Below are 14,997 nucleotides of genomic sequence, written 5' to 3' on the forward strand. Positions count from 1 at the left end.
AGCATTGTGTACGGCGAAATGACTCTATTCTCTGGTAGAAAATGGAATAAAACTAACTACTATAATGTTTATTACTAAATGAAACAAGCTTTTCTTTACTTTTTTTTTACAAAAAAAGGATATTTTGACCCCAAATATTACCTGTTTTGTTTGACTATTATCAGAGAGATGATTAAATAACATCACACTGTTGGTTTTTATCCACGTTAGCAGCATTTCTCTATGGTTGCCAGTGCTGTTCTGGTCTTCAAATTGAAATATCTCAACAGCTATTTCAAATATTGCCATTGTAGAAGCACTCAAGGTCAATGTTCCAATGACTATTGGACAGACTCTCTGAATCTTTCCTTTTTCTACGCTGAATCCATTCTGCTGCACTGACCATTCTCTTCTGTGTATTTCTTCTTTTGCAGTTTTGATCAGCCATTTTCTTTCACCGACACTCCCGGCTACTCCAATATCCCCCCCTTGTTTTTCTAAGGTGTGCCTGATATACAGCCTCGCTCTCTCAAACACACACACGCCTCTGAGCCAGAAATGAAGTGATGATCAAAAACTGTGGGTGTGTGTTTGCTGCTCTATTGTAAAATCCCTGTAACGATGCACAGCAACACGTGCAGTCCTGGATGACGATGCGATCCGGTTTCATTGGGTATTGATGACCCACTAGCTGAGTTCCATGTTGCTCTTTTGCAGTACTCACTGTAAGAATCGATTGTGGTGGGTCTGTTGGACTGCCGGGGTCCATCTTCATTTCCAGTTCCCCTGCAATGAGACAAAAACCCGACAACTTTCACGTCTCGGGACATGAATCTCCGCAGCTTGCGGCCAATACCACCTGTTTCCAACATCTGCCCATGACGCATGAAGACAGTCACATACCGTGTGAGGTTGTACGTTTACGTCACACAGTATCATCATCAACCCCTCTGCATGATTCAGAAGGGCCAGTGACTAAGACATTTACTTCATCTTGGCATTACAGATTTTAAGGGTCATCATTTACAAATTGAACACCGGCTTCCCAAATTTGTGGCGGCTTTGAGAGCACGCTCTGAATCAAATCATCGACCTTTCCCCGCGCAATCTTGACACCTCTCTCGCAATTCATCAGAGCTACCCGAAGCTGCCATTGCCAGCTCGCTCGTAAATACATCAGTCGCTGGGATATTTCTGTAATTGGCTGCCTCTGCCTTCCAGGAAAAAAAGAGGCGATGTCGCTCTTGGCGGAGCGGCTTCGGTCCTCTGAGTGAGCATCACATAAGGAAACCAAAATGAGCTAATGAGACGCTCTGACTTGTGCAACCATTGTCTCGGACTGACTGAATAAGCTGTGTTTGTGCCCCACAACAAAGCCAGAGAAGGTCTGTCACATGAAAGTTAAAGAGAAATGTGTTATTGTTTGCTGACTGACCCCCGATGGCCCCTTTTAGAGACATTTATATGTCCACGTATTACCACGCTGTGGTAGTGGGCAGCCCATCAACCCCTCATTTCGTCCCCTGAGCTGTGCAAACAGACATGCCTAAAAAGCACTCTGCTCATATTAGCGGCTCCCCGAGTCTGGAGATAAGGCTAAATAAAAAACGCATAATCATTTCCCCCATTCTGTCTGCAATGGCAGGAAAGAGTCCGACATTCTCCTGGCAGATTGCTCTTACAGCAGACTGAACTTTTGTAAGCGCATGTGCGTTATCTTCCTTTTGTATTAGAAATAGGCGGCATGTGTAATGGAAGTGGTGAAGACAGGTTGAGGAGAAAAGCTTTTAGAGCACCATTTGAGGAGCAGGGGCAGATTCCTACAGTAAGTAGGTTTCCAGCGTCATGCTTTGTTCCAGTAAAATGTCAAAGTCTCACTGAACAAAGTCACAGACATTTTCACCTGCATCAGTAGGAAAAGATTGTCAAAGTAAGCAAGTTTAGAGAAAAAGTTTTGCAACTGGTCCTACTGGTCCTATTATCTTGGCCTTGATGGCAACTCAAACACTTCTCCTCTCTGTCGGGGCCCAAACGGCCCTTCTGGAGTGCATTAGCTGGAGCTTATTGGACCGTGAAAACATTAACTGTCTGCCCTTTCCCTTATCTGGGGGCTGTTACTTCCTCCGTGTTTACCTTCAAACTCTGGAGGGAGCAAATGAGTTTGCCTTGTGCACATTGTTGTTTCTTGTCATTGACTTTTACAGCCCGTAGAGTGAACGCAGAGAGGATGATTACTGGACTAGAATTAACTAAATGTTCACGGTGGCCACCGTTAGTGATTGGAAATGGGTGATTACGACAGCGAGGACAGTTCCTCTTAAATGCGAGATAATGTATTCATTATTTAATCACTTTTAGTAATTCCCCTTCTTTTCCCCAACTCACCAGACTGTTAAAAGCCACGATTTTCCCATTTCGGTTCCATTTTGCTACATTTTGCATCAATTTTGTGTAAAAAAAACCACCCTGCAATACATTAATTGTCCCTCAATATCCGTTTGAATTATGATCCAATAATTGCTTAAAAACGGTGACCGCGATCAATGTGTAATACCGCAATCCACCTACGGCCTTTATGGCGTGGTCATATACACTTTAAATGCTTCTTTATTGTCAACACCAGAGGCTGTCAGCGGGGATTTATGCCTAAATCAAGTTGACAAGGGTTTAGAGACAGGCAAAGGAAAAAACATTGTTTTTTACAGCCCTATAAACAACACATGAGAGGTGTTTTCATGACCTCCCCGGGGAGCCCGGTTGGCCAACATCAAGTGTGCCGTTGTGTTTAATGGGACCGTGACAGTTTTTTGGATTCACCAATGATCTAAAACATGGCTGATCTTATTCAGCAGCACTGTAAATCTGTACACATTTACTTCAGGCTCGCTTCTGGCATGAAATCAGCAGCGCAGCTCTAAAGTGAGTGCAAACATACAGGACAGGGGCCGGATCCCCTCACCGTGTGCACATCACATCGTCCATGGGACGACTGCAGGCGTCATGGACCGAACAGCAGACCGTGAAGATCCAAGATAAACAGGAGCCGCTGCGACGGTCATAAATGTAACCGATTACATGAGACTCTGCCTCAGCACTTGAGACCTGAAAGGTATTTGTGTGCACGCTGTCTTGTGTGCACATCATCAGGCCACAGCCGTCCTAGTAAAAGGCCTCATGTAAGGGTTAATACAAGGGATATTTGATCCTGCAACACCTCTATAAATCATTAAGCTCAACTATAATGTGCTGACATTTTGTCTGCGTGAGAGTGTGTAACACAATAGAATTATTGATCTGTGGATGCTGTCACCTCTGACCTCTACTTCCAGACCATATTCATGGCTTCATCACCATGTGAATAAAGCATAGAGGGCCAAAGGGGACGGGGGTAATGATTAGACACGTTCGGCGACATCATACCTGGACCAGAAGCATTTTATATTAATGCATTAACACTCATACATTTACATCTACAAGAAGTCATAAATGCACCCATTTCTATACCTTAGAGTGTAATTTCAGCATCTTGCACACACACAGGCATTTCTTATCCTATATCCTCTGTATCTACCGGAAGATGGATGTGTTTGTTCCGTAACTACTGCATGCGCGGAATAGACACAGTCAATATAACAATTGGACGACTGATTACAACGACCCATGTACACTGCAGGAAATTCACCCTCTTTAATTGGGGGAGAAAAAACATTAAATTGCCTATTATTCACTGTCATGTGAAAATACCATATACCACTGAATACTAAACACCAACACTAAAGAGCACTTAATATGTTTGAATGATAGCCCACTACTTATTTATGAATCAACCTTAACTCGCTCCTGTGAAACAAAGAGCTGCACTTTGTGTAAACGTAGGACGAAATAACATGTTGAAGTCTATGTCTTATGTCTTATTTTTTAAGTAGCACATCTCAAGCTAATAGTGTGTGTTTCACTACAGAAGAAGTGATGGACAGAGACTGCATCTGCTGGCTGTGACAGCTGGAAGAATGGGTCCTCTGTGTTGTGGAGCAGTGTATCGTAGAGCCCGGCATCCTCTCTCTCTCTCCCAATGCTGATACACTCGGCTTTCTGGAGTGCTTTGCAGGCCTTTACTTCAAGTGCCGCCGTCGCTGTATTGCTTTCTGATTGTTGTGGTTTCTGAGCTTGCCCGTTGAGAGGAAGGTTTTCACTGCAGGTGAGCACAGGTTTGAGTCTTTTCTTTTCGGAAATACTGCGTTCTGTAAAGCCTTCTAGTTTCTTTCAGCGTCCACAAACATTTCTGCTGTTGCTCTTCACCTGCAGGTTTGTTGAGTCAAATGTTGAGAGAAAACATACTGACAAGGGCCGGGCATCCAGTAGGCCTCAATGAACAAGCCAGCAAAACACAAGACTTGACTTCCAATTGTCGACATGATGCCTATTGTGTTTTCACCGATGTAGTCCATGATTTAAACTCATAAAACAGAGTTTCTGGACTATTTCATTGCAGCAGATAGGACCGGGTGCTGTTCATGACGCTGAAGGGGAAGCATGAGAAGACAATCCCAGCAGGTTTCCATTTGTCTGTTTATTTCATAATCGTGCATCGTGCATGGACGACGTCCTGCAAATGGCATCTTCTGTGAGAGGATGAAATTGTTACCAAACCTATTAACCAGGCCACAAATGTCAAACTTAATATTGAAAAACAAAAAAACATCTGCATCTTTTTCATGTGTATCCGCATCAAAATAAACTTCAGCCAGCTCTCGATTATCCCTAACTGCTTGTTCTATTCAGGGTCTGTCTGTGTGTGTGTGTGTGTGTGTGTGCGTGTGTGTGCGTGTGTGTGCGTGTGTGTGCGTGTGCGTGTGTGTGTGGCCTATCCCGGCACACATTGGGTGAAGCTTCTTGATCAGGTCGCCAAAATAGAAAATAGGAATTCAGCTTAAAGAAACAAATTTAACCTTAAGCAAAACTATTTTGAATGTTATTGTGCAGAGATTTCCACTGTTTCCACAGACACAGCTACCAGAGAGAGGGGTGTGGTTAACTGTTCCTCAGTGCGCATCAGGTACATCCCGCACTATATATAATCCTGTGAACTGAGAGGAGACGACAAGTCAGGGGCAACACCGGGGAGACCACATCAGGAGACAACTGTCAAAGAGAGTAAGCTACTTCTTTGAGACTTTCATGCACCTTGAATCTCTAACTGCATCCTAGAAATATCTTTGAGTGTGATTTATGATTCAATGCATGTATTTTAATATCACATTTTGAATACTTCAAAGGCATTTTGTGAGTTCCGGTTTTAATTTGAGAAGGAACAGAAACTTGAAGTGAAAGAAAATCGTATTTTGGCTTCAACAAAAGTTGAAATCAGGGGAAATCGTAGCCTGGTACTGGTGCTTCTCCTCAGATGGCCAACATGCTGAGATCAGGGATGATGCTCGCGGCGCTCGTCGTCTGCCTGCTGGTGTGTTTGAGCAGCTTCGCGGACGCCTACCCTCCCCAACCGGAGAGCCCGGGGGGCAATGCCTCACCGGAGGACTGGGCCAAATACCACGCAGCGGTCAGGCATTACGTCAACCTCATCACCAGGCAGAGGTGAGCCATCTCCTTGGTGTATCTTTTGTATTCAGCCAGGCAGTGCGGGGGTTTCTAGAAAACAACAGATTCCTAGGGGGCACATCCATCATAGTTGTTTTTTGTTGACATGTTAGTAAAGTTTCTTTTGACAGCATATCAGGCTTGTGAGTATAACTCTTCAATGAACACATGGAGACACTGAGCAAGAAGTGCTAACAAATGCAGGAAAGCTTGTTTTGGTACGTCCTCGTCCTCCACCTCGCTTGATGTAAGGGATTAAGTCTCCAGCTCAAAAACATGTTTGCAAAGGTAGCCACATGGGGGATCAAGCCTTTACGTGGAGGCATGACTTCACTCATGAACGGCCTGTTTTCCACCCGAAACCAAGACCATGTCAGGTGGTCAAGAGTTCAGCCCGTCTTTGGCAAGCGGGACAGGGCTCTCGGGTTGTTATGCTCATAAAGTGATACATTGCTGTGCTTGTTATGAGACATAATGAGGTAGAGGAGAGGAGTCTGGTTTTCCTCAGAAGAGTCTATCAAGTTTAGAACTGACAGGAGACAGTAACGGCTGTCAAATCTTGTAATCGACACGCTGGACCATCCTATTTATTTTCTTAGATTTCTTATAGGGGACAAACAAGAATGCACATGGCAGAATATTTTATACTAAAACAGTTTTCTGCCTCTTTTTTTTCAAGTTTAAACTTTTTGTTTCATCTGTCATGTCAAAAATGGGACAAACATTATATAACTGATTACAGTTTTGATCAGATAACTGTGTTATGAAATACAATATTTATTTAGTTTATTCCATTTGGTGTCTGGAGAGTGTTGGGCGCTACTCTGACAACAAATTTCCCCATGGGGATTAATAAAGTATCTATCTATCTATCTATCTATCTATCTATCTATCTATCTATCTATCTATCTATCTATCTATCTATCTATCTATCTATCTATCTATCTATCTATCTATCTATCTATCTATCTATCTATCTATCTATCTACAATATATCTGCTGTGAAGCATTTCTTGAAAAATAAGGATTAATATCCAGAAATGAGTTGTTCTAGTTGGAGAAGATAATGTGTGTGCAGTTTCCCAGTGCTGGAAATTGAGCAAAGTAATAAAGAGGCTGGATCCGTCATTGCTCGCAAAGGGCTCTCAGTGTAAACCTTCATGCCGGCAGGTTTACTCTTCAGTGACCAGGCATTGATTTTAGTAAAGCGACTTCAAAAGAAAGAGTCGCAGGAGCTTGTTGTGTTTGCCTTGCTGGCCGCTGTGCTGTGAACTTGAAAATGATCCTTTTCTTTCAGATAATTGCCGGGATGATTTGTATTTAGAGCATAAGATTGAGTAGAAAAGTCAATGCAGATAAAAAAAATAAAAACTCTGTGCTGTACCTCGTTCCCAGTTCAATGGTTATTGAAGAAAAAAAAAAAGCCCAGTGGTTGAAATTCATTGCAAAAGCTGATGAGGTCGCTCCGCCAGATCACCCAGTGAGCGATTGCTAGAGGAAAGCAGACAAGCGCCTCACACGAATAAGAGTCTCCAAATGACATTTAGTTGCAGTCACTACATGCAGGTGTTTTATTTGTCTCCAGGTATGGAAAGAGGTCGACCCCCGAGCAGGCAGTGGCGTGGCTGCTGTTTGGGGCTGATTCGAGCCAAGACACTGAACCACGGTGAGAGAATCATGATGAGGATTATACATTTAATCCCAGTGGGCTCTTTAAGGCTGCTGCTGATACCAGTTTACACATTGATATTACAAAACACACAGTCTACCCTGAGTTTTTGGTGTAATCAGTATGAAAAAAAACAACACTTAACAGAAAACACAGCCCTGCCAATATTGGTCTAATGTATATTGTCACTTTGTTTTATTGCTATTTCTGCTCCCTAACAGCTCGGACTATAGCGATCAGTGGTAAATGAGCCCGACTTCAACCCTCAACCACATTCCACCCGTCCCTTCGATAATCCAACGATCAGAAATCAAAGAGGTTCTCAACCTGCACTGGACTTTGTAACACTCCATACTTAATTAATGTGCATGCAAATCTCTCTCTCTTTGTTTGTCTTCTTCTCTCAGTATATCTATTTCTTCTCTGGACAAAAATATGTAAATAATTTGTATCAAAATCACTTTCCAATAAAGAATTGAAGGGAATAAAAATATTAAATTCACACAAATGCTTTGGTTTTCTATTATTTTGGTTTATCTGCAGTTCCTGTTCGTGCCACTAGATGTCACTGTGTCCCCAAGAAACGTACATTTTCAAGTTCGTCTCTCTTTTTGCGGCTCTTTATGGGTTCATATCGACGCGCAGCGGACAGACTGACAGGCTTCAACTTCACCCGCGGTGTCCACGCCGTTACGCATTGTGTTCCCCAAAACCCTCCCAGACACAGGTCGAGAACAAGGAGCAGCGTTAACACAGCAGCCAATTGGCTTCAAACGGATGGAGCCGCTTGAACCAGCACGCGAGCCGTTGTAGGTATCAGGTCTCGTTAAAGACAGCAGTTCGTGTCGGCTGCCGATGGCTCCGGGGTTGTGAAAGTGACTGCATAGATTAAACCAGACCTGCCGTGCTTCAGCTACCACCAGTGGACCGGAAGAGCAGACCCCCTCGAGGCATCCGGATAAAAAGGCACCGGGCAGGTGAGCTTCAACCCACCTTTATGTATGGTGTACGGTCGCAGTGTTTAACGTGGTGTTTATTTTAGGTCGGTGTTGAGCATGAATGCCATTTCCTCACCCTCGACACTCGGTCGGTGGACATTGGGCACACGCAGTCAGATGTATATATGCCTCAAATTAAGGGCTCCCGGAAGGATTTAAGTCTTGGTTCCGTTAAAAAAACCTCCTCGAGCTGTTAGGCTTCCTCTAGCGCGGGCTCGTGCGCCATCAGCACCCACATGCAGTTCCCATTAAGCTAGCTTAATTGGCCAGTTTGGTCTCAGGCTACATTCGCACCTGTACAACAGCCACAGGTGAAACCAATCAGCTGTGACGGCCTTACTTAGAAATGAAACGTCACGTTTAACCTTGGCCCAAACTAATTGAAATAATATGCTCAACGTTGATCACGACTGTATGGGCGCGATGTACCTGTTCGGTGCCATTGCGCATGCTCACACGTTCAGGAACGTGCACAGATGTTGGAGCGCGTGTCTGACATCAGGCTATAAACATCAGCAAGACTCAAATCTGTTATCTATCCTCCTCCGTCGGTGCTAAGCGTATTTGTTGAGGCCGTTATTTGCCACTAATTAATGTTTTCAGAAGGCTCAAAATGGTTTAAACCCGAATTAAGAGATTTAGATTCATGATTACTAAAAAAATACAGCATTTATTTAAAATGTATTTCCATCCTAAAAAAACTGCATTGTTGTAATTACTATATTATTACGTATTATCACCTTTCTCTTGATGAATGTTTAGATTTCAACACTACAATGACATCATCATTACTACAGAATTCATTTTATTTGTTACCTTGTCACGTCCCCTGTTGCATATATATATATATATATATATATATATATATATATATATATATATATATATATATATATATATATATATACCTATATAATATAAAGAAAAGAGAGAAGACTAAAAAAAAAACTCCACTCTGACAGCTAATGAACCAAAAATGAAAATCAAACAAACTCCAAACAAATAAATGAAAAACCTACATTTCATTCCTTGTAAGTTACATTTATATTTCAGCATGACCCATTTCTTCATTCAGAAGAATATTTCTGACATCAGTGTGTCTGATACTGATAAATGTTTTCCAGGTTTCTTCATGAATACACTCACACGTTTTGCCTCCAAAAGCCTGTGCCATATTTATTAGATGTTAGGCTCACATTATCCATTTAAAATAAGATTTTTAGAGCTCACCTACTTCACGGCTAGAATCAGTTAATCTTCCCTGAAAATTTGCATTGAAAAAAGAGGAAATATCAGTGACATTGATTTGTGTTGATCTTGCAGGTTATACATCAGTTCCACTTAAGGTTAATGAGTTTTATTTTATATAAACATTGTTTAAGTTACACTCACTTTGAACAAGAGCAGGTTCAACTGGTGCTTATCAATGTTGTTCAAATGTCTTCTGTCATTTCTGTGAGGAGTGAGGACATTTTATTCCTGCAGAGGAAGTATTCAAATGACCTCTGCACCGGGCGAGAAGTTAATATATTGTCTGGGAATAGACAAATCTATCTTTAGCCACTCAGGCAGCAATGTAAAGTTCATGCTGTTTGTTGTCCCGAAGCATCAAGATTGGAGCGACATTACAGCGACATGACTTTAGTTTGCAAATGTATTTATTAACTTTAAATCTCAATTTGGTCTTTAAAATATTTTATCATCAGGCAAAACCACATGGGTGACGATGGCTCTTCTGAACAAAGGCGCTGACACTCGGATAGCAGCCTTTTCAAATTATAACTCTCATCATGATAAGCATTGAGGTTTGGAAATTCAGCGATTTATTTGAGTCATGTGTCCTTTACCCTGTAGTACCATGTTCACCCAAAGCCGGGATCTTGAATGATTGTACGTATAATCACAAAACATTTTGTACAGTTTCTGAAAACCTCCATCATTTGTAGTCACACACAAAAAAGGAACATCCCGCTGCTAAATTTTCAAATAAAACCTAAGTCGGATCTCATTTTGAAGAGCTTTTGACTGGGATTAAAGAAACGCCAGCCTTCTTATCAGTTTCTGTTTTGGAAGTAGGAGGTTTTCCATAAATTTCTGCTTTGGGCAGCTTTGGGGATTGGCTACAAGATCAGCAGGTCTAGTTCTACCTTAACAGAAACATCGTCTGAGCACTGCTTTACCGATTTAGAAAGTTTGCTTAAAGTTGGACTCTAAACTTGTGAGATGTGTCCTTCACTCTAAACTCTTTCAGAAAGATTTGAGCACAGTTTGTACAAGTCATTGTAGAGGAGCAAAAATGACAGCATGATGATGCAGACAATGAGACAATGACACGTCTGAGCCTTAGAGTATTGCATCTTTGATATTGAATTCGTACATATCTTTTAACACTGGTCACATAATAAAACTAAGGAGCATCTCTGTGTGACCCAGATCTTAAATACAGAGGAAGTCAGAGGGCATCCTTGGTATTTAAGGACACCGTCTGTGGTGCCTGTCCGTGACACAACACAGTTTTACTGCTTTGGCAACTAATAAACTCTAGCTGGCAGAGAAAAGACTTAACAAATAGGACCCATCGATTCCACTAGGAGATTCATCTGCAGCAGCTCACAGAGCCTCAGCATCATTTCCCCGACCACCATGGTGTCGTTCATGAAGAAGATCTGCTCGTTTTACTCTCACTGCCACCTCTTTCCATTCAGCCCAGATCTCCATATAAAGAGGCTGTGGCATTAAGGTGATGCTGGCACATTGTGTTAGTGTAGATGGATTTTTATTGGTAAATAATGGACCAAACCTCTCAGGTGATACTCTGACTTCTTCTCTAGCGCCACCAGCAGGTCAAAGTTTGAACTTATTAGGTAAAAATATGTACTTGATGAATTGGCACAAAAGAAATAAGTATCAATTTATTGATATTGCCTTCTAAGATACCAGCTTTATTTCATTTTCTCAAGCACACCTGGTTATACAATTCAGGCATCATGTAGTGACATTATGACACAAATGTATGTTTTATTGTTATTTATCTGGAGTGTTACGAGGTGCCTGTGTCCATTTTGCGCATTCTCTGTCTCTTCCACACATGTGCGGGTACTTGTTTTTAAATTTGTATATACATAACAGTGTATTACAGGAAACATCTTCAACATGCATGTTCATGTGCCCTAGAATCATTTAATCACTTTGATTATGACAAATAGTCATCCGTCTGATGTCATACACATCAAGCTGCAACACCACCTGATCTAAATCCTACTTATTCCTCGGCTCTTTGTAATTCATAGCGGGGTAAAAGTATTGCGATACTCGAGCCCTTGAGCAGCCAGCTGGAGCTTGCTCACTAATTCTATGACTGTAAAACCTTTTTTTTTTTGCCTTGGGATTTGCTTTGTAATATTCAGTCCGAAACCAGATTTTTTTCTCGAGAGCTTTGCGTGACATTGAAACGGTGACATTCATTTTGCTGATTTCATCATGGCTGCTTCCTCGGAAAAAAAGAGACAAAGGGAGTAGGAGCTTTTTAAATATAATCCAGGCAGGCAGGCAGGGAGGTGATTGTAAATGCTCCCCATGGGGGGCTCTCCACACTGTACCTAAATCCTCCAGCCTCTAGGTGGTACGTACATCTCATTTATTTCTAATTGCACACATTGCAATCTGTATCAACTGAGGGAAAACGAAGACCCAACAGCAGTAAGTTGATCAGCTTTCATTCGATGTCTGGCATCGAGTGATACCATTTGATGGTGGAAACCCTTTTGTCATCATGTTGTTGAAACAAAAAGATAATTGGTTGTTCTTAAGTGATGTAGGAAACAGAAAAATAAAAGATAATAAACTTGCCTCTTACTGTGAGTCTCTGAGTAGCTCATGTGCCGGAGGTGGCTAATGAGTCCCAAATCTGTTAGCTGACGGTTAATCATTTACCATTTAAGCTAATTCGATGCCCTGGAAACACACAGGAAGCGTCTCTTTCCATGATGTTTTCTTGCTGCTAAGAATAGCATGTTGTGTGCTTTTTAATATGCATGCAGGGAATTTAAAACGCCTTTTTATTTTTGAAATCCGTCAACCGTGCAGCGCATGGCTTTAAACTGCACTTTGAATGTATCATCCCCTTCAAAAGACCTCCACACTTTGTTTTGATTTACACGGGCATGTGTAGTGACTAGGGTGCCAATGTGAGCTCAGGATGGCGAGATTAAACCAAATTGTTTTGACATTATCTTTTCAGAAGGAGTTTAGTGGAGCATTAAGTTTGAAAACAGAAGCATAAACATACTGGGCTTTCTTTGAGATACATAACAGAAGTTCTCGTGGTAGTTTTTATGAAGTGACATTTACCAATATTTTTGTAAAAATAGTATAATCTCTGACAGGATTGCCTACCTTGCCAGCGAGTTATTTTTCAATGATTCAACAAAATCACTTTGATTGTATTAAAGTAGCTGCAAAGTTCTTAAATGCATATTATTATAACATATTAAATTGAACTCTGACCTTTTACTTAAAGAATCTAATTAATTTGTATAGTTAAAAAAATTGTTTTCCTCGCTATGAGATGGGGATTTGTTTTATTTTTCTCCGAGAAGCCAAGCTGTGCATGCTGTGTTTTTTTTCTTCAGTTCTGGTGAAATCGCTCTCTCGAGCTATAGAAACACGCACTAAGCGCTGCGGCCGGCCTCAGGAGCTGAAACGGGTCAAAAAGTGAGTTTTGTCTAAAGAGCCGTCTCACGTGAACGCTACGCTCTTCAACAATGACGCTGATATGAAATAGAGAAACTCTGTATTGATGCTCAAACCTATTAATAGACCCAAATTCAGCTCCAACTTATAATTATTTTACGCATTTTCCCTTGTTGCCATGGCAAAGCGCAGGGGAAAAAGACGAAGCGCTGCTCACGGTTGTCTTGGATACGACGGTTTTCCCTTGTAAAGTAACGAGAGGAGCTGAACCTGTGGGAGCGCTGCGTTTATTTTTAGGCCTGACGGCAGCTTGCATGTGTGGATGAAGACGTGTTCGGTCGTTGGTGCGTGCGCGCACGCGCGCGTGTGTGTGTGTGTGTGTGTGTGCGCGCACTTGGGTTATGTTTACAGGCTTTAATACAGACTCACTTTGGGAGAAGCTGAAGGCGTTTTGCATTTGGCAAACAAACACCTGGGCCACCACTTGTGTCATTGCTCCAAATGTGCTGGAAGATGCAATTTAAACAAAAAAGAAAACAGCATCTTGGGTTGCTGTCTTGAAAGACAGACGCGTCCCTCGATCACTCATGGTGACGCTCACCGATCAAGTCATTTACATCAGTACATTGGTTTCATGTGAGACTATAGGCTTGCGGACAAAAAGCAATATGAAGCAAATAAGTATCACTCCTCCATAAATAGAATGTATCACTTATTCCCTTGAGCGCGACGGGTATTTTTAAGACACCACAGCTTTGACCTTTGCTTTCGTCATTCGTTATGTTACTAGACTTTGGTGATGCAGAAATGTAAACTTAGTCTGTTGTTAAGGCTGAAAAGGGTTATTTATTAACCAAATACACACACACACACACACACACACACACACACACACACACAGCTGGCCTCTTGTTTTATTAGATTGACAGTGTGACGATGATAGCTGGTCTGCAAAAATGATGTCTTACGCAGCTGTGCTTTTGAGCTTCTCTCTTCCTGCAATGCATTGTGGAAGATGAAGATGTGTGTGAGTTGACTAATAAAGCAAGTGGGGAGAGCTGAGACCCTTTGGATACACAACATATTACTGACAGACTGACCTTACCTAACTGCAGGGTCTATTCCATCTACAGCTACTGTGAAAATACCCAGTTTGACCTCATTGATGGAGCACTTATTTACACACTGTTCAGCTCGTCTTTGGTTCCCTGTATGATAATAAGAGCATTAAAATAGCAGCATGTGATGTCTACCTGAGCAGAGATGAGGTCAGATGTGTGTGTTGTTTTTTGAGCCTAGCAGGGTCGGCCATGCGTGCTTTTAGTGAATGTAGTAAGCGCGCCCCGCTGGTTATCTCGCTCGTCGTTACAGCTGACGTCGGAGACGAGGAAGCAGCGTAGCACACATGCATAAATAATAACAATAATTATAATGACCACCTGTGGATCCTGGGGACTCGCTACATTGAAAATCAGCATCATTGGTGGGGAGAGATTACTGTTTGCAACTCTTAGACCTCCAGGTTTTCCTACAATGCATGCCACCACTGCTGGTGACTGCCCCATCATTAGAGCGTGGCCAATTATTTACCATCAGTGATATAAAAAAAGAAGCAGGGAGTACGTAGAATGACAGTCAGAGAGCAGAGAACGCCCTCCTGACAACCCTCCAGTGTGTCTGCCCAGCGCTAGCGCAGCTAAGCTCCGCTGCAATCGGCTTTGACTTCTTAGTGGCCGTGTGGTCTCTGCATACTTGTAACAAGCCTTGTCATTTCATAGCGCAAACACGGGATGCCAGGGATAAGCTTGAGGGACTGGTATGTGGCATTAAGAACCTGATCCGTATTGATCCAAGTTTTGTAGAAGAGCGCTCGGTCCTTCAGCATCTAGGAATATGTGTAATGTCACAGCCACACACGCACAAGGAACACAATCACTTGACTAAACTAAGAAACATAATAAAGTGGCCTACACTCAACCAAAATTGATACGCATGGTATTTGATCGGATGTGACAGCTTTTCTCTCTGAGTCAGTTACACTGAGTTCAGGTCGTGCTATTCTAA

At 42.1% G+C, this 14,997-nt stretch overlaps 2 protein-coding genes across 2 annotated transcripts in view; both read left to right on the plus strand.

The window, feature by feature from the left end:
- Positions 1 to 5,095: 5,095 nt before the first annotated feature.
- pyyb (peptide YYb) lies at positions 5,096 to 7,666 on the plus strand. Its single transcript, XM_068583127.1, has 4 exons — positions 5,096 to 5,133; positions 5,384 to 5,571; positions 7,160 to 7,240; positions 7,465 to 7,666. Exons 2-4 carry the CDS (start codon positions 5,384 to 5,386, stop codon positions 7,487 to 7,489), a joined length of 294 nt encoding a protein of 97 aa, XP_068439228.1. The 5' UTR covers positions 5,096 to 5,133; the 3' UTR covers positions 7,490 to 7,666.
- A 232-nt stretch (positions 7,667 to 7,898) lies between these two features.
- Positions 7,899 to 14,997, plus strand: part of mpp2b (MAGUK p55 scaffold protein 2b) — a 33,357-nt gene continuing 26,258 nt past the window's right edge. Inside the window, exon 1 of the mRNA XM_068583559.1 lies at positions 7,899 to 8,220. The gene's annotated coding sequence lies outside the window, so the exon portion shown is untranslated. The remainder of the gene's footprint in view (positions 8,221 to 14,997) is intronic.

The sequence above is a fragment of the Clinocottus analis genome, unplaced genomic scaffold (genome assembly GCF_023055335.1).
Source record: "Clinocottus analis isolate CAN_PGR_092001 unplaced genomic scaffold, fCliAna1.0.p SCAF_19, whole genome shotgun sequence".
NCBI classification, from domain to species: Eukaryota; Metazoa; Chordata; class Actinopteri; order Perciformes; family Cottidae; genus Clinocottus; species Clinocottus analis.

Bases quoted from the DNA above. Each gene is read 5' to 3' on its own strand.
- pyyb (XM_068583127.1), top strand. From the start codon at position 5,384: ATGGCCAACATGCTGAGATCAGGGATGATGCTCGCGGCGCTCGTCGTC. The intron at 5,572-7,159 runs GTGAGCCATCTC...ATTTGTCTCCAG, and splicing joins AACCTCATCACCAGGCAGAG to GTATGGAAAGAGGTCGACCC. The intron at 7,241-7,464 runs GTGAGAGAATCA...GCTCCCTAACAG, and splicing joins AGCCAAGACACTGAACCACG to CTCGGACTATAGCGATCAGT.